The sequence below is a fragment of the Carassius auratus genome, chromosome 2, assembly GCF_003368295.1.
Source record: "Carassius auratus strain Wakin chromosome 2, ASM336829v1, whole genome shotgun sequence".
NCBI lineage: Eukaryota > Metazoa > Chordata > Actinopteri > Cypriniformes > Cyprinidae > Carassius > Carassius auratus.
The window spans coordinates 21,586,604-21,609,775 of record NC_039244.1 but is presented as its reverse complement, the minus strand read 5'-3'; the positions used below and the strand labels follow the sequence as shown (position 1 = coordinate 21,609,775).

The following is a 23,172-nucleotide window of genomic DNA, read 5'->3' as shown; positions in this document are numbered from 1 at the left end:
GAGCTTTGCTAGGCCCCCCAAATCTCAAAGCTCATGAGGTGGTGCCCATGACAAAAGATGTTACAACTGTTCTCAATGTGGTCTGGCCTTCAAGTCCTCGTCTACTCTCAGGAGCCACATGATAATCCATTCCAAGACTCTGTTAGACTGCACCACCTGTGGCAAAACCTTCAACCTCGTTAAGACACCTTCAATAGGCATCAAGGCATTCACACCAGGATCAAGTCCACAAGTGCTCAGAATGTAGAAAATGCCTGAGGGAAAGTGTGGGGAGAGCTTTAACATGGATTACTCACCAACTACAGCATTGAAAACAGATGGCTCATGTTTGCTCCCATTGTGGGAAGAAGTTTGCATGGAAAGAGACACTAAAGACAACACTAAAGATGCACTCTGAGGAGAGGCCTCACCAGCACTCAGTGTGTGGGACAGGATTCATGAGGAGCGCTCAACTTCAACAGCATCAGAGAACACATGACAAGAGAAATTAAATGGCAGTAAGGTTTTCATTTTGAGTCCTACTAACATTTTTTATTGGGCATTTTATTTTAGTGAAATGAGTTGCTACTAAATTGATGTAACCTGTTAATATGCACAGCATTGTTTCAACTTTTTTTTTTTTTTTTTGCTACTGAATTATTTACATTTGTCCAGGCATTCTAATGAGACTGAGGATTGAAAATTGAGACATATTGGCCCCCTATTGAGTTCATTTGAGTGGCAATTTGTTATAGTTATCACTCCACCAGATGGCAGTCTATGCTTGGAGACAGAATTGAATAAATTGTGGTACTAAAAAGGTGCCTGAAAACTCAATGTTGCAGAACCTTGAAAAATAAAAGCATTTCAATGTTAAGTAAGAGACAAGACAAAAGTATTGTGCTTAATTGTTTCAGTGTCTCAAGAATACGGTGGATGCGGTGTTCTGTCATTAAATACATTTATACACTGATGTGATGTTTCTTTTATAAAAACTTGCATATGTGAAAAATTATACTTTTAAAATATCCCCTCATGTGTTTTAGTTGCCACTTTCCCCTTTCAAAATGAGTCTGATAAATACATAATGCCACTTAAATATGTAACAACAGTCCACATGTCTGAAAATGAAATCGGATTCTGATGCAAATGGCTTGTATCAGCCAGAGGCGAGGACCAGCTCTGGGATTTAAATATACTAACACTTCCTCTGGAGCTGCTGTCTTTGCATTAACCCACTCTTGTGCCAAAAAGGTTCAATAATGCCATGAATTTTAAAGAGAAATCATATGGACATACTACTTTGGGTCAGTGTTCCAAATTGGATTTTTGATTGGATATTTCTGGTAAAAAGGGTTTAAAAATAGCACATTGCTGCGTGATACGAACTCTAGATTCTACATTTTGTGCTTTAACCTTTGAAAGTGGCCACTTGATATACAATTCAGAGATGCACACATAGCCAAGAAATGTCATAAATACTGTGCTATAAATAGTCTGAAATTATATATTTCTATGATAATTATAGTGTCCATGCTGTCATGCTTTCCATTTTGTGACAATTTCTCCATATTTCTTTGAATCGTTTTTTTTTTTTTTTTTTTTTACCAATCAAGTGCTTGCATGTGTATTCCCATTTGGTCATGTGGATGTTTGCAGACTCCGTTTCCACTTCAGCAATTTCATTCCCAGTCGAAGAAATAAACATAGTAAGGAATTCTAAGTCTGGTCTGGGGAGAGTCACACTCTTGTCTCCCTGACAACAGTCACTAGGCAACTAACATTTGTCATCCCTTTTCTTTCTTACCTCATGTCCCGTTTCCAACCATCTGCCTTTAGAGTGAAGCCATCAAACCCTTTCTAATACAACTATAGTTCCTCTCCTCAAGGAGTGTCACAGCAAGACTTAACTGCTGGTTTGCTTGCAAGAATCCAGACCTCATCACAACTGCAGGGAAAAATCTCAAACACATGCCAGGGTATCATAACAAATTGTCTTTATTCTCTCATTTTCAAAGACAGAGTGGATAACATTCATCTATAGTGAGAAACAAGTGAATGGTGCTGCCATGTTTGACCCCAGAACGTTTCCAGAACGTTGTTTTCATTGTTGTTGCATAAGCCTGTGTGGCCAGCCCCCACAGAAATGCTTGGTCCTATGGCATACTGAGTGGATTTCATGAGATCATGTGTTGATGGGTCTAAAATGGGAGTAGGTGAAAATACAGAACAAAACCTGACCGTCTCTGTGGGATCTGGGTCTCCTCTTATGGCTCAAAATATGCTCACATGGTACCATGCCTAAACACTCTTACAATTCCAGCCAAATTTATATAATTTCATAAGGCGACAGCGATTTTATAGAACATTATTAAACAAACAATCACTTCTAAACCTAATTATTAACTACCTATAAAATCATATGGAAATAATGGGTTGAAAAGAATGATGTTCCAATCCTGTCAAATAACTTGCATTGTGTTGCTCAATGCATCAATGATTGCATGGTGCTTACCATTAACACTATTTCAACTTTGACCTTAGTAGCTGACCTTCTAAAGCTTTGACAATGATAACCAGACTCGAAGATACAAGAATCTCAGTGTTTTTCAGAAAAGATTTCACATCCGTAGATGTCTTTTTAAAATACAAAGCAAATAAATAAAAAGGCTAAATGGCAATTCCCCCCCCCCCCCCCCCCCCCATTTAGTTGTATCATTTTTTCTTTTTTCTTTTTATTTTTGACATCCCAAGATCTCGCTTACAGATCTACTTTGACTGGAGTAACTGAAGACAGTAATATTTTGCGAGACCACATGCTTGTTTGAAGATCTGGTGCAATTCATATGAAAGGGTCTTAACTCTAATATTATATATATATATATATATATATAAAATAAAGAAAATTCCTGTCTAACGGACACCCAAGTACTATTTGGTGAAATCACAATGTGCCTCATGATAAAGACGATATGAGAAAAAAAGACATGCTTTAAGACTACGTGACAAAGTGGGCCGTTCTCAGTATTGCTTGTCCTAACCTCTGGTCCTTTTTGGTGATTATTTAGTGAGAGGAAAATGAAAGTACAGTTTTAACCTGAACCCAGGGTTTTATGGGGTTAATCGAAAGTGCCTTTTTGATCTCTGAGACTTGCATTTAGCTACTGCATGCAGCTAAATACCAAATAATATATATTACAATCAACCCGTATAAAGGAAAATGATAGTCAGTAAGTTCATTCACTTGTCATACAGAATTGAGTTTGAAGATGACTTGCTTTCATTATAGACTGAGGTGTCAAATTAGCTCAATGGTAATTTCACACAACCAAGTAATTCTCTAGAGTTTGCCCTGATTTAAGAGATTTTATCAAAGCTCTCTCTACAGTCCAATCTGCTTTCCCTGCCAACACTGATTGCCGAATATTGCCTACTTTCTTATTTTTATGCTCATTAAATAACAGGTCTGTGTATTACTCCAACCACATTGGTAGAGTTTAATTATGATTGCACATAATTAAGAGTTTAAATGGATGTTAATAACAGAAAAACACAACAACATTTTACGGTTACATCGCAAAATGTCCCATTACATCTTCAACAATCAGTTAGTAAGTGATTTTGTTCTGAGTGGTTTTGTGATTTTCTCCCTATGGTTAAGACTTATTGTGAATATGTGAATATATGTGAAAATAGGTGAAAATACTGACTGAAGTCATTACTGTGTGTCCAAGATTACATTTCTCTAATTACTGTTTGAGGAAGAAATTCATCAGTACGTAATCACAAACATTGCTTAAGTTTGAATAGTTTCTTCCTGTTATGAAAAATTTACGTCAAGCCAATTAATTCCAACCACAAATTTTGTTTTCTAAAGAAAAGGAAGTTATATCAGCAGTGCGCCACATTTTCACTTGAAATCGTTCATCATGCTACAGAAACCGCGTATGCAAACTATTTTAGCAAGTGTTAAATCCGCTTGTAAACAAGGCCCTTGAAGGCAAAATTTGCAATTACTGCAACTGGCCGGCTGTTTATACCAGAACAATAAAAAACTTGAATATCATTACCACTCCTCCGCAGTTCTGCGCTGATTCAGCCCCATATGTTGCACATTGCTTTGCGATTAATCTCTAAGCAAATTTCTTGGGTGCCATATGCCTCTGCAATAACAGAGTGCATTAGGAAACAACCCCATTCAGGAGTCAACACATCCGTTGTTTGGAAGAGGTTAGCCAATAAACCTGATGTTTATCACTAAACATTGTATTTCAAGAATAATTTAGTTTGAAAGAGTCGTCACAAGTTCAGTTCACATTGTGATTTAACACTGTGTCCTAAACAGATGTAATGGCGTAGAGCAATATTTTGTCAGTTGCTTGGTTTTAATTTCTTGACTGCAATGTCAAATAGCCCAGCCCTCAATGCAACGTGATCTCATTACTTCCATAAAAATGTGTATAAAACTGCAAATATATTCTCATCTGCAATTTTTTCTATTATTTGCCTTTTTTTTTTTTTACATAGCAGTCTATTATTACAGTATCATTTACTTCAAACTGGTCCTTTAATGGTGTGTAAAAAACTGTTTTAGGTCACTTTACAAGAATTTCTTTTTTTTTTTTTTTTTTTTTGTCTGGACTACACAAGACTACATCTGGTTAGGACACAAGTGTTTACTCAGAGCCGTAACCACTATAAACATTATTCTGATAAGTAGTCAGTCGACCAGTAAGGCTGCAGGATATATTGAAATAATTGCACCAAAGAATATCACAATACTCATACTATCAAATTGCTAGGACTTTAATTTAATTAAAGGGATAGTTCACCCAATAGCAAAATTATGTCATTAATAACTTACTCTCATGTTGTTCCAAACCCGTAAGAACTCTGTTCGTCTTCGGAACACAGTTTAAGATATTAGAAACTGCTTTGTTTTGAACTCTCTCTGAAAACAGACACGGAAGAGAAGACTATATATAACTAAAAATATAAAAATATAGTTTTTGCTATTTTTTTACCAAAATGTATTTTCGATGCTTCAAAAAATTCTAACTGACCCTCTGATGTCACATGGACTACTTTGATGATGTTTTTCTTACCTTTCTAGACATGGACAGTATACCGTACACACAGCTTCAATGGAGGGACTGAGAGCTCTCGGACTAAATCTAAAATATCTTAAACTGTGTTCCACAGATAAAAGGAGTTCTCACGGGTTTGGAACAACATGAGGGAAAGTTATTATTGCCTAAATTGTCTATTTGGGTGAACTAACCCTTTAAATAAATGTATGCACTGCACGTTTCAGAGTGAACCACGACACTGTGCTCATCAGTGGCAACCACCAAAATAAACGCTTGATAGTTTAATACTTGAAAAATAATTATTTAAATATCAGTATCCTAAGTTTATAGTAATACTAAAAAATTATTTCAAATTAAAATCCTATTTATTATTATTTTGTAGTCCTTAAATGGGTCAAAAACATTGGGAATATGCCCTATGACAACTGTGAAAAAGAATTACAGGATTTAGTTGGTTCTCATAAAGAGTATCCCCAATTGTGAACAAAATGTTTAACATCTTAAAATCTGATATCGTGCAGCCGCATCAACATTTGGTTTCCCTAAACCTGAAAATGTGCTATCATTGAGGAAGAGGAAGAAAAGAGAAAATCTAAAACGCTGAATACATGCATTAACTAATGCATCGTATTTTGTGCCAATGGGCATTACATTTTGTTTTGAGGGGTTTTTTTTATATTACAACAGGATTTTTACTACGGTTCTGCATCCGTGCTGTGTCAGCATGGTTCTACTACAGGAGCTACCTTATCACCACTAACAGCCTGCCACAGCCAGCATGATACACTCATTACACTGAGATCCGGTGCTATATTTGGGTCGGTCTGTCTGTTTACAGGCCTCTCGCAACCTAAAAGGTCATGTTCTGGCAGGATATACTGCTAGGTTTCGCTGCACTACTGTCACGTTCAATGACTGAGAGACTGGTATAAACAACTAATTTCACACATACTAGTTTAGGTAATATCTCCGGAGAATTATCTCCTCTGTGAAGTGGTGCAGCAACACTGTCTCTTATCTCCTCACCTGTCAATCTTACATGCAGTTCTTCAAGCCCTTCACTAGCTTCCTTTAACACCTCCTCTCCTTCTCGCTCTCTGTCATTTGTCATTCGGTTACATCAGAGCGCTGAGGTCATGACAAGAACGTGATTTCTGCCTGAGCATCCTGCTTCCTCTGTGTCTGCTGAGGTCTCTGTCTCTGCCGCCCTCCCTGTCCCTGTCTCGGCCGAGGTGGGTGCGTGGAACGAGCCCTGACAGAAAGCGCTTGGCCCTGCTGGTCAAGCTCTCTCGGCGGGCCGCTGTGGGGGACCCCTCTGTCCAGCCGGGTCCCAGGTTGTGGCCCCGGGCTGCTCTCACAGCCGCTTCCAGTAGGTCATTAGTGTGGTGGTCCAGAGAGACGGAGAGCTCCAGATACAGGCAGCCAAACATCATTGCACTGGAGTGCGCCTCTGAGAAAGAGAGAGAGAGAGAGAGGTTGAGTGATACAGACACAGATGGAGTTTGACAATCTCTTGTCATATCAACACAGATTAGCGTAAGATAACTGAATCAATTGAGTGGGACTGAGGGGCCGTAGGAAAAGAGAAATAAAGGCTAAATGCTCGCTGTACAGTATGTGTGGGTGTGTTTGTTCGGAGGTGTGTGGACAGGATTGAATTAGATCACTTTAGATGTCGACTAGACTGCACCATTGTGGATGTGTGACATGACCTGAGAGAAGAAACAATCAGACAAGGAGAAGGAGACTGAGAAAACTGAAAAAAACATTTATCATTCCTATCCAGAGATGACATGTTTTGTAGGGAGCTGTATCATGAAAAATGTAAAATAAAATATTTTAGTTTCACTTTAGCACTTAATTTTTCCTCAGTTCAAAAGTGTCATTTTAGTATTATGTATATACTATATTTATGAATATTTTGAGTTAGCTTTCATTCGTTAGTTTTCATTTTAGTAATTTTATTATCTGCTTTCATCATGGTTTATTTATAAATAGTTTCATAGCCTAAATTTAGTTTTATTTTAAGCACTTTAACGAAAATGAGAAAAGTTCTAATAATAAACAATTTTAATTTAATGCAATTTTATTTGAATTGACTTAATAATTAATAGCTCGAGTTAAAAAAAAACAATAACAACACTGAAACAAGGCAGGTTGTTCAGAAATCTGACAGCACAACAATGAAAACGTTCACAGATGACCACCCACATCAACTACGCCTATTCAGTGTTCAGCAACTTGGCCTGGCCTGACAGGGTAAAGTAATGATGAAGAAGGATAGATAAAATAAAATAAAAAAAACTAAATAAATAAAAATAAGTTGATGGTAATATTCAGTATTATTTTGTTATTCTTGTACCAAAATAAGCAGTCACTATTAAAGTCGGTACAGTGTGTACCTAATGACAAGCCCAACCAAACATTGTGCTGATCCTGGCATCATATCCTTTTGAAAGATTACAGCTATAGAAATAAGTGACTTATATTTATTTTTACCATGATAATTTCGATTTAACCTTTTGTGTGACACTTAACAGTTTGTGTGACACTTTTCAGCGTGGATTGTTTTGTGAATATGCCACTGGTTTGTGACAAAGAGGCTGTTATTGTAGAATGAAGCAGTGGCAACTAGATTAAATCCAATAGCAAACCCACTAGGCTACATAAGCAAGGTCTTAAAGTTACAATAGCAAATAAAGCTTATTTAATTATATTATTTGTTGATAGCACATTTTTAAATAACCTTTTTTTTTAAAAATGTTTACATTGTGACAGGTTCACAAGGAAAACATGAATAGAATATATATATGCTACTTCAGGATATGTGTTGCATGTGTGTATGCACATAATTCAGACACGCCAAAGTTGCTTAGGATAAAATGCCAAAAATAACAAATTGATAAGGGACAGAGGTTAAATTGAATGTGAGATTTGAGGTGGGGACAAATAAAAAGACTTAAGGGAAAAAAAATAAAGGATAAAACATCAGATATGACCCCTATTAAATATTGGACACTTATATCTATAAAAAAAAAAAGAAAGGAAACCCATTTGTTCTGACACAACAGACAGGAGATTTACCTCATGCGTGTAGTAACCTTCGGAGTTGTAAATTCTGTTTATTGGTATAGACTCAGTATAAGGTTGGGCATCTCTATTTCAGTGATTAAGTCAGTTTGACTTTACAGCATGTACGCGTCCAATGTCTGTGAGCCTGTTTAAACAAGGCTTGAATGTCAGCTTCAGATAACGGACTCACAAATACACCATGTAAATTAAACCCATTTACATGAAGCTGAGTACACAGTGAGTATGTGCTTGTGTGTTCGTATCAGAGACAGGAAGATAGATGCAGACAGAAAAAGATTTCCATATCGATGACCACACTGGCTACAGCACCCGGAGGAATAAATGTGCTGAGCACAGATGTGTCCGCATAACTGTCCTCTGAACTTCCTACAAGGTCCTTTCCTCCCTGCCACACCCATCTTCTGTATACCGTTCTTACTTGAGGTTGAAGATCTGAACAAACCCCTAAGCTTAAAAGTATTAAACTTTGGAGCATAACTCATCCCACACAGTTTGTGCCCCTGACATGAATGATTCATTCAAATTGTGCAGCAACGTACTGAAGATGTGAAGTGTGCTATCAAAGTCTCTTTAAATGCACTCTGTAACATTCTCAGGCAGCTATTTCCAGCTTTGCATGAATAGCAATAGACCATCATCTCTAAAATCTGAAAATAACGATATCTTAAATATTGTATCTGTAGCTAAAATCACATAAAACAGTAAAAAAAGAAAAAAAACTATTATCATTCTTAACTTAATATCATTATTAATATTTTTTTTATATATTTTAATATTTTGTTTTAATTCTATTTATTCCATGTGATGTAAAACTGAATTTTCAGCAGCCACTACTTTAGTCTTCAGTGTCACATGATAATTCCGAATTCATTCTATTCTGAATTATAGAATTATATAAATGTGTGTGTGTGTATATATAGCCTCAAATGTTGGATTTGCCATTACTTTGCCCTGCTGTTTATAATTATGATAGAAGAACAGCAAAGTGAAATAAACATAAGAATACAGTTTATACTAGATGTAATTTTCCAAAAGAACAGAGCACCTCTGATGTCGTCCTTCTCGTGGAACCATCGTGTTATCAGCTCTAATACATGAAAGTGCCTGCACACCATTACAAAAATGATTACAACACACTACGCTTCCCTGTCCTCTTTCCTTATCCTCCTTATCACAGTCCTGCAAACACATAGCACAGGGGGTTCACTTCACCACGCAGGCGAAGGAGAGAATTAGAGAAAGAAAGGTGTGAGGGAGAGAATATGAGTGCATGCACCAGCATTGGCATACGTATACACACACACACATAAAGATAGTAACACCAGCACATTGTGGGTGAGAGATAATACAGAGCAAACATAAAAAAAAAAGTCCCAAATATGCCAAGCATGACAAACAGGTGAGAAGAAAAGAGGAGAGAGAGAGAGAGAGAGAAAGATGCAAGCATGACTGAAAGCAGCCAGATGCATTATGCCAGTTTACACTTGCCCCTTTAGAGTTTTTGAGCAATGCATTTTTTTTTATAAAACAAAAATTGAATACTGCATATTTAACTTAACTGAGTTTAACTGAAATTCCGCAAACATTCATATATAAATGTATAAATATATAATTTAAAATTGTAAGCAACCATCCTCCCATGCATGGGTAGTTTAAACGCAGTTTTTAAATAGACCTTTTCAGATACATTGTAGGTAAAGAAATACATTTGTTTGAAATGATGTGGCAGAAACTAAGCAGTTGAACTAAATTCGGCCCTGCTGAGAAAACACCAGCAAAGCTAATCTAGATTCCATATCAGCCCTAAATGGCCAATGTGCCCACTTTACAAATGCACATCTCCCAGCAGCACCTGTTCATGCTGATAAGCTGAGTGATTTTTCTTGCCAGGAATCCATGAAGCCCTTTATATAAACACAGCCAGATAGAGATAGAAGCATTTAGACAAAAGCTGAGTCACAGCAGCAAGGTTAATATAGATGACTCACGAGTGTGAGAGGCAGAGGTGGACCACAGGGGGCCTTGTGTGTACAAAATACCTGTTGAATTATAGGATCTGTACTCTCAATTACTGTATTGAAATTGCTCATACATTTTATTCTTATTTTCCCGCAATTTTCTGCTTATTTTCAAAGCACTTGAAGTTAACATTTTCATTTTTCAAGTAGATCCTCTGGCGAAGCTTTCTGGTTATTTATGCCAGACTTTTCCAGTTGTTTGGTCTTCTTAAACCTATCCCCTTTTTTACATTTGACAGCAAGCCCTATTTTTACTTTTCGAATAATAAAATTAACGTCATAATAACAGAAAGAATGATTAGTCACAACTTCCATTTCATAGCAGTTTTAACATACAGTCTCAATTTATACTTTGTTTTATTGATAATTCCAGCCTTTGCACCTCTTTCCAGTTGATTTGATGGCTATACCTTTCAGGGAATTTTAAGATTAGGTTTGAAAATCTCTCATTGACTTTTGTTCAGCATTCACAATCTCACAAGACTACAACGGAACACCTTCAGCATGACAAAAAAAAGAGCCGGATTACTCTTTACTGTCACTTTTGATCAATTTAATGCATCCCTGCTGAATAAAATCCTAATTTCTTTAACCAAAATATCCTGACCCCAATTTTTCAACAGCAGTGTATCATTGAGTAATTTCTATGTTTTTACCAATTACATATTTAATATATATATTAATATACATATTTTTTTGACTGTAATTTAACACCTTTAATGTTTCCATTACAGACACAGTGTAATCGACAGTGGTGTAATTCTAATAACTCCATTTCCAATTCCAGTTGATCCTTTTCCTTACGTCTAGTTGCATTCTGAATTAAAATTGGAATTTGCATAGTACTATCGGTCTATCTTTCTCTATTTGTGTTTCCAAGGTTTCATATACTATAAAAAAATGTTATTATTCCATTTGACCCTATTCTTTTAATTCCCAGTAATCTCTGCCAGCTATGCAGCAAATCAAGTTGAATTATGGGATCTGTAGCTGAAGGACTTAGATTAAAAACAGGCCTACCCTCTGTGCTGATCTCACGGGAGCGCACAAGGTCACTCTTGTTGCCCACTAGGATGATGGGGGTGTGCGGCAGCGTCTCCCTCAACAGCAGACGGAGCTGAGCGATCCGGTGGAAGCTGCGCCTGTCCGTCAACGAGAAAACCAGGATGCACACCTCACACTGCAGGGTGGACAGCTCCTGTCAATCAAATCAAATCCAAACACAGATGCACGAATGACATCATAACTCAACCAGGAAGATTCAGTGCTTCATATATATGTTACAGAGCATTAGATGATTAATTGTCATCGGTACAGTAGGTCAGTAAAAGCCTGCTCACACCAAGGATAAACTAGAACTATAATGATAAAGATACAATTCTATGACAGTAAGAAAGCCCACACCACAATCACAGAGGAACAATATGATTGGAATCCCTTTCAGGATGATTTTATCTGGGTGATAAATGATCAAAACATTGACAGCTGATCAGAATCCACACAACTTTAAGAAGCTCAAGCATTTAAATCAGCGGATGCTAATATAGTTATAATTTTAACTATCTTTATAGTTATCTTTTTTGGTGTGAACGGTCCTTAAGAGGAGGACAGTCTTTGCTTGAGTGCAGCTCAGGAGTGTTTGTGTCCATGAAAAAGAGGATTACTGGGATTTAAAGAGGATAACCTCAAGTCTACGATGGCTCTGTTGTTGTTCCAGCTCTTAGTTTTGCCACCGCAGAGCTCAGGTGTGTTCAGAACGGCAGCAGATGCCTCAGTCAAGCGTTTACCCCCCGAGAACGTCACAGCACTTCGCCACAAACAGTTTACAGCACCAAAAATACAGCCACATCGGAGTCTGGCTTTCTCTTAGGTGACCGCTATGACAGGGCGGCAGTCACTACATTTTTAACGAATTGAGAGAAGATAGAAAATGCTTCCGTCCCCTATGGACAACTTCCCATTTCATCTCCTAATCCGAAAGAGGAACAGATAAATAGATGGAAAGCCTGTGTCCTACATCTCTAACTCCCCAAAGGCGAACTCCAGCCCTCTGGAGAGCTGCCGAAAACATTCACATTGCAGCCGAGCCCAATCGCACTCGGCCCTGGAGCGTGAGATTCACACAGCCACAGAAACACAGAGTTTCTCTGGAGGGGAAGAGTCTAGTGGGGCGGAAGCGAGAGAGGAGAAGGGGGGCTCGGCCACCTGCCGCAACCCCACACAGGAAGGGCACGGGGAGGAGGTCATCTCTTCTGAGGAGCAGACACGTATCCTGACGAATGGTGAAGACAGCACGACATGGTCGATAGTGCTCCTCGTGATGGAGCGGCTCTCTGGGGCCGGATGGGCTAAGTAAAAGGTCTTTTAATCAGAGAAACAAGACGAAAGCATACAGCGGTCTCTAAATAACACCATCGAGCTCTTCCGCAGCAATACAGGCCCATCTGTCACTCTCTGCACTTTCCAGGCCAGATATACACACAAAATCATAGCTTTTAATGGCACCGAGTACACACAGGCAGGTGCGCATGTGAAAATTTATAGCCTACAGTGATAATGCAACATACACTCGTACCTATACTGCTATTTATCGCACAAACTGAGTGATTATGGTCACGAAACACACACACACACACAAATCCCTGCCATGCTGTCAGCAAATATGCCTGCCAGATTTTTTGTCCTCATGTGCAGATTTAGATTATTAAATCCAGCACCCTTAATAGATGCAGAAATGGTCTATTTGTCATTATTTACCCTATAACAGCAGTTTAATAAAATCATACTCACTAATCCACAATACAGTGCTTTTTGTATAAACACATTTACTGTTATGAACTCCTTGTATGTGTCAGGAAGATTGAGTTTGTATTTATAATATTGCAAAAAGACTTACCGTTAATTAAAAGGAACAGAATATAATTCTTACCACCAGAATCTCACAGTGTTGTTTAAAGCTGTAGTGTGTAACTTAAGGTAAAGTCTGATTTTAATGTGCAGAGACCATTATCAGTAAGCAATCTGATGATTGAATATCGAAACACTGTGGTGATTTCAGCATTGCTCATGTTAGTGGTAATGGCAACATTAAGTGATTTTGGTTGGACTCTCAAAACAAGATTTTATATTTCATTCTATGTTTTTCAGTGCTAATTCAACAAAATAAACAGCAAAAGATGCACATTAGGTGTGTCATTGATGCTTTATTGATATATATTTTCATTCTTATGCTTCCACAAAGATTGATGGAAAATATAGCAAGATCGCACAAGTCTTTTGTTCTCATAGACCAGCAAAAGTAGTAGGGCGTTATTGCTTTTGCTATTTTTCATCATCAGGACATAAATTATGCACAAACTACATGGTTCAAAATCAATATTAATCATACATCACAACTTACGATAATCAATAACAATTAATCTTTTACATGATGCTCAAAGCATTTGCCAGACGCTTTTATCCAAAGTGACTCACACTGCATTTGTGGTATATGTCTGATCAGCCGAAGCATTCCCTGGGAAAAGGACCCATGATCTGTTTGTTTAGCAACATGCTCTACTGCTTGAGCTACAGGAACACAAGAGCTGAAATAATGAGCTTTTGCCAATAACAGTTATGAACGTGTTCATTTGTGCTCAGCTCATTTTAAATATTATTATTATTGTTATTTTATTATTATTTTTTATGTTTTCTAATTAGTATAGATCTGTGGATAGCATTACATGTCAATGTCCAGAGGAAACTCATGGCTCACAAGCTGTGCCGTTCTACTGAAGATGAACAATCATTTGGAATTTTTTTCTTTTTTCCATTTCCCTTTGGTGCCAATAGTGGTACAGAAATAATCCATTCCAGCTTTAAAACCTTGAAATTGTTTCTCTCCATTCTGTTACTGTGGTTAAGCCTTTGGTTGAGAATAAAATGAGTTCATAGGAGGTCGTAATGCAGATTAGAACCCGGGCAAAACATGGCATTAAAATATCCCTCAACTCATCTCAGACCATAAACTCATTCCCAAGAACTGTGTTCCTTCTATACTATACTATACTATACTATACTAACACACCTTCCTCTTTGCACAGGAAGACAGATTACACAGAAATCAGGACAGATCCTGGACAATAAGCCAAAACAGAGGAAACACAACAAAACCTTTGATTCATCAGTGTTTTGGTCTTTCTTTCACCTTAAACATATTTTAAACAAGATAAACTTTGAGAAAATTAAGTATATGAAATAAATATAATACAAACATTAAAAAGCAATAATATAAAATAAATATAATGATATATACATGAATTAAATATGCATAATAAAATATACATAAATTATTTTGTTAAATGAAATAATCTTATTTCAACTAAATACATATATAAAACATATATATATATATATATATAATTCAATATTAAATCATATTCATATTCATATATATATATATATATATATATATATATATATATATATATATATATATATATATATATATATATATATAATATTAAATGTAATAACATTAATTGTTGTTTATTTATACATTTAGTGATGATAATAATAATAATAATAATAATAATAATAATAATAATAATAATAATAATAATAAATTACATTGGCAAAATCCAAAAACAATAATTGTTTTTGCAGTTAATATGAGAAAATAATTAAACAGAGTATAATTATTAATGCATATGAGGAATAGGGGTGCATAAGAGACTTGAATTTGTTGCTCCGTAGGGGGGAGAGGTCGAGCCAGATAACTGGATGTTGAGACATAACCGTGTGCCGAATGTGTGTCTGCGCACCAGAATGAGGTCCCCACCCCTGCAGACAGTCACCACAGACCATCTGTCCACACATCCCATCCTCCAAAACATACACATTTGGCCCGAGAGCCCACACACAGACATACACCATCCCATCTGAAAGTGCTTTCTCAGCCGCTGAACAAGCCAATCCTGCTGCTATAAACACAGGGCACACATACCTCCAAAGAAATAAAGGCCCGCTTACTCTGCCAAGCACACCAACATCAAAGAATAAACATCTCCCTAATGAACGTTACACAAAGCTCACGGTCCATAACGACACTAGGGCTGAGCTGTGGCACACTGTACTTAAGCATAAGGCTCCCAGCAGTACTCTACACACTCTGTCTGAGTGAGATAAACAGACTTATACTTCACACATTTATTTAAAAAAATATATAATAAACAAAACAACAAAAAAAACTCCAAACTGTCTTGTCAGTTTACACACACAATAGACCATACCCAGTAAACAAAAACCATACGAGCCGCTTAGTGTCATCAATATTTCACCTCAAAGTACTCTATTAATTATAGCAAAACCGATTGGCCCCAGTCTACCAGCTCATTACATTCCAAACATATGCAACAAGAACTGGTAGCATCTTGCGCTATGGTCACGGCTGGCTAGAGCTAGGGTTGGTCTGGGCTATGTTAAGAATGGAAAACTAGTTCATATTGTAAAATACATCTGTTTGCTATTTTCATAATAGTATGCATATGTAATATACGTAATACGTAAAACATTTCAAAAAGTAGAATGTGACATGACAACATTACTTTGCTATGCTGCATGTTTTATTTTTGAAACTAATGTTAATAGGGCTAGTTCACCCGAAAAAGACATTTCTGTCATCATTTATTCACCCTCATGCTGTTCCGGAGAACAGATGTGAGACAGAATGATAGCCTCAGTCAGCAGACATTTTCATTATATGGGGAAAAAAAGAAGAAAAAAAAATTTTTGTTGTGCACATCTTTTAACATATTACTTGTGTTGCAGAAAGAAAGACAAAGAGGTTTTGGAAAAAAGCGAGGATGAGTAAATGAGTTAAAAAAGGGAAATAATACACAATGGTATTTATTTAATATAACATGTAACTATATAGAACTATGCTATTTTTAAAATCTAGAATAGATATACATATTATATACAAACAAATAATACACAGTTAGATATTTGATATTACGTTCAAAAAGGCAAGAGAAAAACGGCTTAACATTTGGAATAAACCAATCCAGTTTACATCCCATTTATGCTGATCTCAAGGCAAGGTTTTGGCCAATGTATTGGACACAGGTGATCAGAGATTGCCAATACGATTCCATGCTGGAACACGGAAAAGGGTGTAGCGACATGTGATGCAATTCCCAATCCCGACCAATGGCAGAGCAGGTGACGGAAGATGGCTGACAGTGTGTCGGCTATTTTAGGAAAGAGAATGACTTATTAAAGGCCACTGTCGCAAGCACTTCAAGTCTAACTGTCCTAACCGAGGCCGTCTAGACTCAGGGCGGTGTGCGTGATTCTATATTTGTGAGTATGTGCATGTTTGCATGTGAATGAATGCCGGTGCCTAATCCAAGCTCTAACTGGGCTGATGTGTCAGGTGTTGATTGGGCGAACTTGGGGAATCTGCTATAGAACCAAAATAGGCGTGCATCCTCTGCAGCTACTACTGATGCAGCACTGCATGAGAATGAGTTCATTCACCGTCTCTCTCCAATTCTCCATGGTTCAGTGAACAAAGTAAGTTGACAATGAGGCTGCAGCCCACAGAACAGACTGTAAAACTTACTGCAGCATCTTCACCGCATCCAGAAATATTGACCTGGTTTCACAATAAGGAAACTGCTGACCTTCACTGAATCATCTAAGACGTGTACCATTAATTAATAATGCTTACATTTTGCCTTAAAGACAGACAAGGGAGAAATGCTTAGAGGCTGTTTTGTCCCCTCTACAAGGATAAGGACAGAAACAATCATTCTGCAATTATTTTAAACGCACTGTGATTCAAACCACGATTTGATGAGCATTTAACACTTCATCTTGCTGCTTCCTGGATCAAAGCAAATCAGAAAAGGCATACAATTATTGAATAAGCAGCTCTTGTACCCAAAAGAGTGTGCGAAACAGCAAACGGGTATGCAATAACTCAATCTGGAGCAATGCCTCATGCATCAGAGTCATGTTTTGCCCGCATTCTGCTGCCAGTAGATAGAGTTACTCTTAAGCGAACCACATTGTGTTCTCTCACCATGTCCTGCGATGAGTTAAGTTTGCTTTTAGAGGTTTGTTGGAATTTCTCATACTCCGATTTATTAATTTTTTTGTTTTGTTTTGTGTATGGTATAGTATATATATATAGTTTTTGTGTATAGTAAACTACAGCCAAAACAGAACACCTCCAATTCATTTTGAAGTATGCATTGCATTGCAGACTATATTTTTCTTTAATTCAATTTCAGCCTTTTGTGGTTTCTCGTGCAAGGGAAATATCACTTTTGACTGAATCAATTGTGCAGCTCCAACCTACTTGAATCTTGAAATAAACGAAGTAACTACATTACTGACAGACCTCTGCTGAATATTCATGATCGAGCTTCAATCCAGGAGCTACAGATTGCAATCAGTGAACCTAAAAACTGTAAGGGCAGCGCTGAACCTCCGCATCAGTAAAATTAACATTAATCACTGCGTAGTTTATCTGGGATCCTGTTGTTTGCTGGAACCACTGGTAGCCATGGCAACGTGAAAACGGGCAAGGCAGGTATAGAATGGAACGCAGTGGGTGAGGTCAGAGGTCAAGTGATATGATGTGCCACTGAGGAAGACAGCTGGATGGTTAGACGGAGAAAAAGAGGGATGCTTTGAAAGAGAAAAATGGTAAGATGGAGAAAGAGAAATGATGGAATGGGGGGAGTCTGGAGTTCTTCCAGCCACTGCTCTCTCCCTCTCCATCTCTGCCCTGGAATTAATCCAAAAGTTGCAGTCATTCTGTGATAGCAGCATCACTATTGACATTCATGCTTGCAACAAACAGCATCTGATTTAGGAGAGATCTGATGACACATAAACACCATTTGGAAAGGGAACAGACTGGTCAAAGTCAATCAATTCTGACCAGGGATTTGAATAAATATGAATAATCAACATGGCTACAAAGGCAAATTAATTCCTTTTCGGTATGCTAAACATCTATATGCACAACCCTATGATATCACATAACATTCAAAGGTGTTTGAATCATTTCTAGTCAGCTGTGAAACAGAAAAGACACTCTGTGATTCATACAAAAGTCACAAGCATGTGCTCATGATATCGTTGCGATACATCTGTGAGTTCCAGGCGAAATTATCATCTTATTTCAGAGTATAAACAGAGCTCTGAGTGGATGATACACCCACACTACATGCTTTGGACTATTATACGAGCGGGTGTAAGGCAAATACATGCATTGCACATAAAATTATGAGGTGCTTTCAAACTGGTACTTGTCCCCTGGGAATGTCCTATGGTTTGAGTCAATGTCAAATGGCTTGTATCTTCATGAAATGAAGAAAAGGTGATTGATAAGTGAAGAGACAAGTTAACTAGTCAAGAGGCATCAATCCCAGATGAAGATGAATGTAAATAATTCAACCTAACAGATGCTGTTTTCCATTTTAATATATTTAAATTTCAATTAATTTCTGCGATAGCAAAACTGATATTCAGATTTTTAACAGCAATTACTCTGGTCTTTAGTCACATGATCTTTCAGAAATTTATAACAAATGTAAAAAGTATTTACAGTCCCTTTTAATGCATCTTTACTGAATAAAGATATTAAGGGAAAATCGTATTGACTCCAAACTTTTGAATGTCACTGTACGATATTAATGTTTTGACATACAGTTCTGTGCTGTATATTGCAAGAGCCATATTTTTTTCTTTACTTGACAGTATATCTGGAACAGTATAATTCTGCAACACACTAATGCAAATGCAATAATCATGACTGAAAAGCATAATGATACATGCCACAGTATATTGATTCAGTACATCATGTTAGATATTGCAGAAATAAGTGGCTTTTAAAGTGGTAAAGCAGAGATCATAATTCACTGTGGAATATCAAAGAAACCAGGACCTGGTTGAGGGTAGGGTACAAATAAAACGCTTGTAAAAGGATCTTTAAACCCGGCAGTTACACTCAGCAGAAATGGAACAAATTACAGGAAACTGAAAACAATTTGCCCTAAAGTAAAAGGAAACAGAAAGGACAAACAACAGACAACCCCTCAGCTGGAAGGTCAAGGGCAGATTTTTCTCATCTTTCTCAGCATCCGTTCTCTTCTCTGTTATCCTTCCCTCTCTTTTTTCTTAACAACTCGCATATAATGAATGTTCCTGCACAATTTATAGAACTTCACACCGAACACCTACATTGATGCAATGGTTCATTTAAATTTAGCTGTATAATTCAATTATTCTTTTAAAACACTTAGCAATTTTTGAGGAACAATTCACCCCAAAATTATGTAATAATGTGCTCAAATGTATATATATATATATATATATATATATATATATATATATATATATATATATATATATATATATAACACACATAGCTTCCCAAACACTGCAGTTAATACATTAAAATAGAAGATTTGTATTTCCTGAAGCAGATACCTGCAGTCACAAGGTAGCAAAAGAATCGTGTTCGGTAAGCTTAGAAATTGTACTTTAGTTCTGTGAAAAATAAAATGCTGTATCAGTCACTTTGCTGTTGTCATGACAATAAGTATGCATCTTGTTTTCCGTCAGATGAATACAAGAATCTGCAGCAGTACAGGTTTACGTATACACAGGGAAGGCAAGACCAATCACAATTTAATGTGCATCATAACACACTCCCACCTTGCAAGCACTATAAGAAATTCTGAAAACCAATGAATAATAATAAAAAAAATTATACAAATCAAAAACAATCCAAAACGAGAAAACCTCAGTGTGCTTTATGCATTGTGAGAGTGTTTGTCTGACTCACCTGTTTCCAGTTGTCATACACTAAAATTGTGCTGTCCTCGTCATCCACAGTCACTCGCCGCTGGTAACCCTCATCTACAACACAAACAAAGTCATTTCTATGAGAACTGACACTCAAGCATGGAGTGGAATCACTGGTATTCTATTAGCATCTCATTTTATTCCTGCAACTGAGCTGAAACTGGCAATTTCACAAGATCAAATGTATAATAATATATCTGTGGGAAGAATACAAAAAGGAGTTTTGAAAGGTAAGTTCAGAATTGGACCCGAGACAGTTGCGTAACAATAATTTATCCAGTGCCAGAATCGATGCACAAGGACACTTGAGAGAAAAAAAACCCATCTGTGTGTCTGATTGGCTCTTTATCCCCTAGTAAATGACATGCTCTGTTTGTGCAGAAAGTGTCTGTGCAGAGGCAGTACTCTGAGGGTTCTCTCCCACCTCATTAAGACACAAAATGACAAAAGACCTGAAATAAGATGGATGCCTTCATGGCACCCACTTTATTTTTTCCAATCAAATACTGAGAACCTTACACTAGTGATCTCGGGTTCTGTAAGGTGATAAGTGCGTTTCATCCAATTCAAATCTAAAAATAGTACAGTCCTCAGCATCATGACGCTTGATGCTGAGCATAAGAAGGATAAACTAATATAATCTTTACCGGTTGCTTGGGTTTCAGAGTCTATAGAGAGTGATCTGTCTGACAGTCCAGCCATGCAAAGTGCCAGAGAGGATTTGCCCACTCCGTTTTGGCCCAACAGTACTATCCGAAGCGGTCCGTGGTACTTTTGCTGTGGCGGTTTTGGGGAAGGAGAATCTTGGATATTGCTGATGCTGATTTGCGGAGTGGCAGACTCGTCGAGTCCCGGCGTCCAGTCGTAATCCTCGGACACAGCTTCCTCTCGCCTCAGCTGATGCTTGATTGGCAAGGGGGTGCTACCCCTGCGAAGCGGGGGGCGCAGCTGATAACTTAAGCCAAAATCCTGTGAAACCGAAGACAAGTAATAACATAACTCAGAGGCAAAGTAGTTCATCCAATAAATCTGAACATCAAGAACGATGACAGTCTTTATGATATCTAAAATTAATGTACAGGTATAGAAACAGTCCAAGTGCAAGGGGGGGAGGAACGTGATCCTCTGGGACTTTAGGGTTGCACACTCTATACAAAGTGGTCAAAACACTGAGCAGTGCGTCCATTCACATAAACAAGCATATCTTGCTCTAAAAGAGCAGTATAAACATCCCAACAGACCAAAAATACAAGGAACGTAGAGTTTTCTCAGTCTCAGGGCTGTTGAGGGCTTCGTCCATCTATTTCCATCAAGCAAAATCCCAAGAGAGCTCTTAAACTGTTTACCATGTTTGCTCACAAGGGCTACTGGCATCAATATTAATATGGCAATTAATCTAGCCGCAGCACTGCAGGTCTGCTGGGGACCTTGTACGTCTGATCAGGTGTCAGACATCCAAGACACACATAGACAACCAATTAAAGTATTGAAAGGAGGTAATTAATTAATTTAAATCTTTATTGAGGGACAGACAGTGAAACAATAGGATGTAGTATTCTGCTTGGGGTGAGGTAAGCTCTTAACAGTTACTTTTAATAATAATTATTATTATTATTATAAGAAAATATGATTTTTAATCATCATGATTATTGAAGCAGTAGGCAAACCATTACGATTATAAATAATTTCTCGACTATAATAGGATGTCTTGCAAATATTATTAAGTTACAGTGGTTATAATGATCAATATAGCTATTTTGGACCGTTTTTATCATTACAAGGACACTGAACAATAATATTAGAAGTAAATCTAGGACTGTCTCAGCATAGGAATGCTTTCTATCACAATCACTTCTACAGAAACAAAGTCAACACAAAGGCTGCAGAAGAAGAGAGGGTGTGTTCACACCGGTGTACATCCCAATCCTGTGAAGGACCCTACAACCCGCACACACACACACGGGAAAGCGAAGATCTTACCTGGTCCGACATCGTTCTTCAGTTCATCTGCTCTCAGTGAGACATTCCGCCGTCCATGTCATGTCACTGAGCGTCAAACACTGCACAAGCGTCGGTGGGGATTGTTACATTACACACTCGACTCATATGCCATCCACATGGCTGTAGTCAAAAAAAAAAGAAGCCCAATGTGACTCTAAAAAAATGTCCTTTTTCTCACGCTGACTTAACAGTAGATATTTAATCTCTTCTCTGCGAAACGCCTGCGCTGTGTGACTCACGTTTTACTGTACACCTGTGAGTCCCTTTAAGTCTCTATAATAGTGGCTTTTCATTTGAGAGCGTGTAGCCCCGCCCCCGCAACCGTAGACACGCCTCTTCATTCCAGCTGTTACCTGAGTGCTAACAATCTCTCTGGATCTCTCTCTCAGTCCTCAGATCCACGTAACTCTATTTTATTTTAGTTTTATATTCTATTTATCGATATGGTTAATGTTCATAATTATATGTATTTTTTATTTTAATAATTCTAATGCTGCTCTGGAGATTCCATTTATTGGAACCCTGGATTGGGTTTGGTTTTAACCAATTTGATTATTTTTACAATTTTGCATAAAACATTTTATGATTGGGGTTGGTTAACCATTATTTTAATTTTGTTTTAAATGCATATATATATATATATATATATATATATGTGTGTATTGTGTGTGTGTGTGTGTGTGTGTGTGGTGTGTGTGTGTGTGTGTTTATGTTTTATTCTTCCTTAAAAAAAAATAACATGACATATTCCAGAAGTTGTGTATTTGTTGCTGCACCACCTCTTTTGTGAGCTCCAGATCATCTACAAACAAGAGCCATTTGACTTCAGTGTCTAGTAGAGTAAAACCAAGAGCTGCAGGCTGTTGTCTCTCTATTTCTCTCCTCTCACACACACACACATATTGTGGACAAGTGTTCATAAGCTTAGTCCTTGATAAGTACTTTGTTTGAATCATAGCTCTCCACCTCTACCTTTCCCTGACACATAGCATATCCTCTGAGATTTTTTTCTCCGCTAACCCTGACATTTTCCCAACACTGCATGAACTACTGAGTGGATGGTTATGTTTTATTGCAGTCACATCAAGTATCATTTTATGAAGTAAAACGTTTCCTCACAGTCTTTT

The 23,172-nt window shown here is 37.4% G+C and overlaps 1 protein-coding gene across 1 annotated transcript; it reads right to left on the bottom strand.

Annotated features, from left to right (window-relative positions):
- Positions 1 to 5,210: 5,210 nt before the first annotated feature.
- LOC113120492 (GTP-binding protein REM 2) lies at positions 5,211 to 22,276 on the bottom strand. The gene is made up of 5 exons (XM_026290339.1): positions 22,025 to 22,276; positions 20,692 to 21,013; positions 20,025 to 20,098; positions 11,201 to 11,378; positions 5,211 to 6,519 (listed from the first exon to the last, which is right to left on the bottom strand). The coding sequence occupies exons 1-5, from the start codon at positions 22,034 to 22,036 to the stop codon at positions 6,185 to 6,187; spliced, it is 921 nt and encodes a 306-aa protein (XP_026146124.1). The 5' UTR covers positions 22,037 to 22,276; the 3' UTR covers positions 5,211 to 6,184.
- Between the last annotated feature and the right edge of the window lie 896 nt (positions 22,277 to 23,172).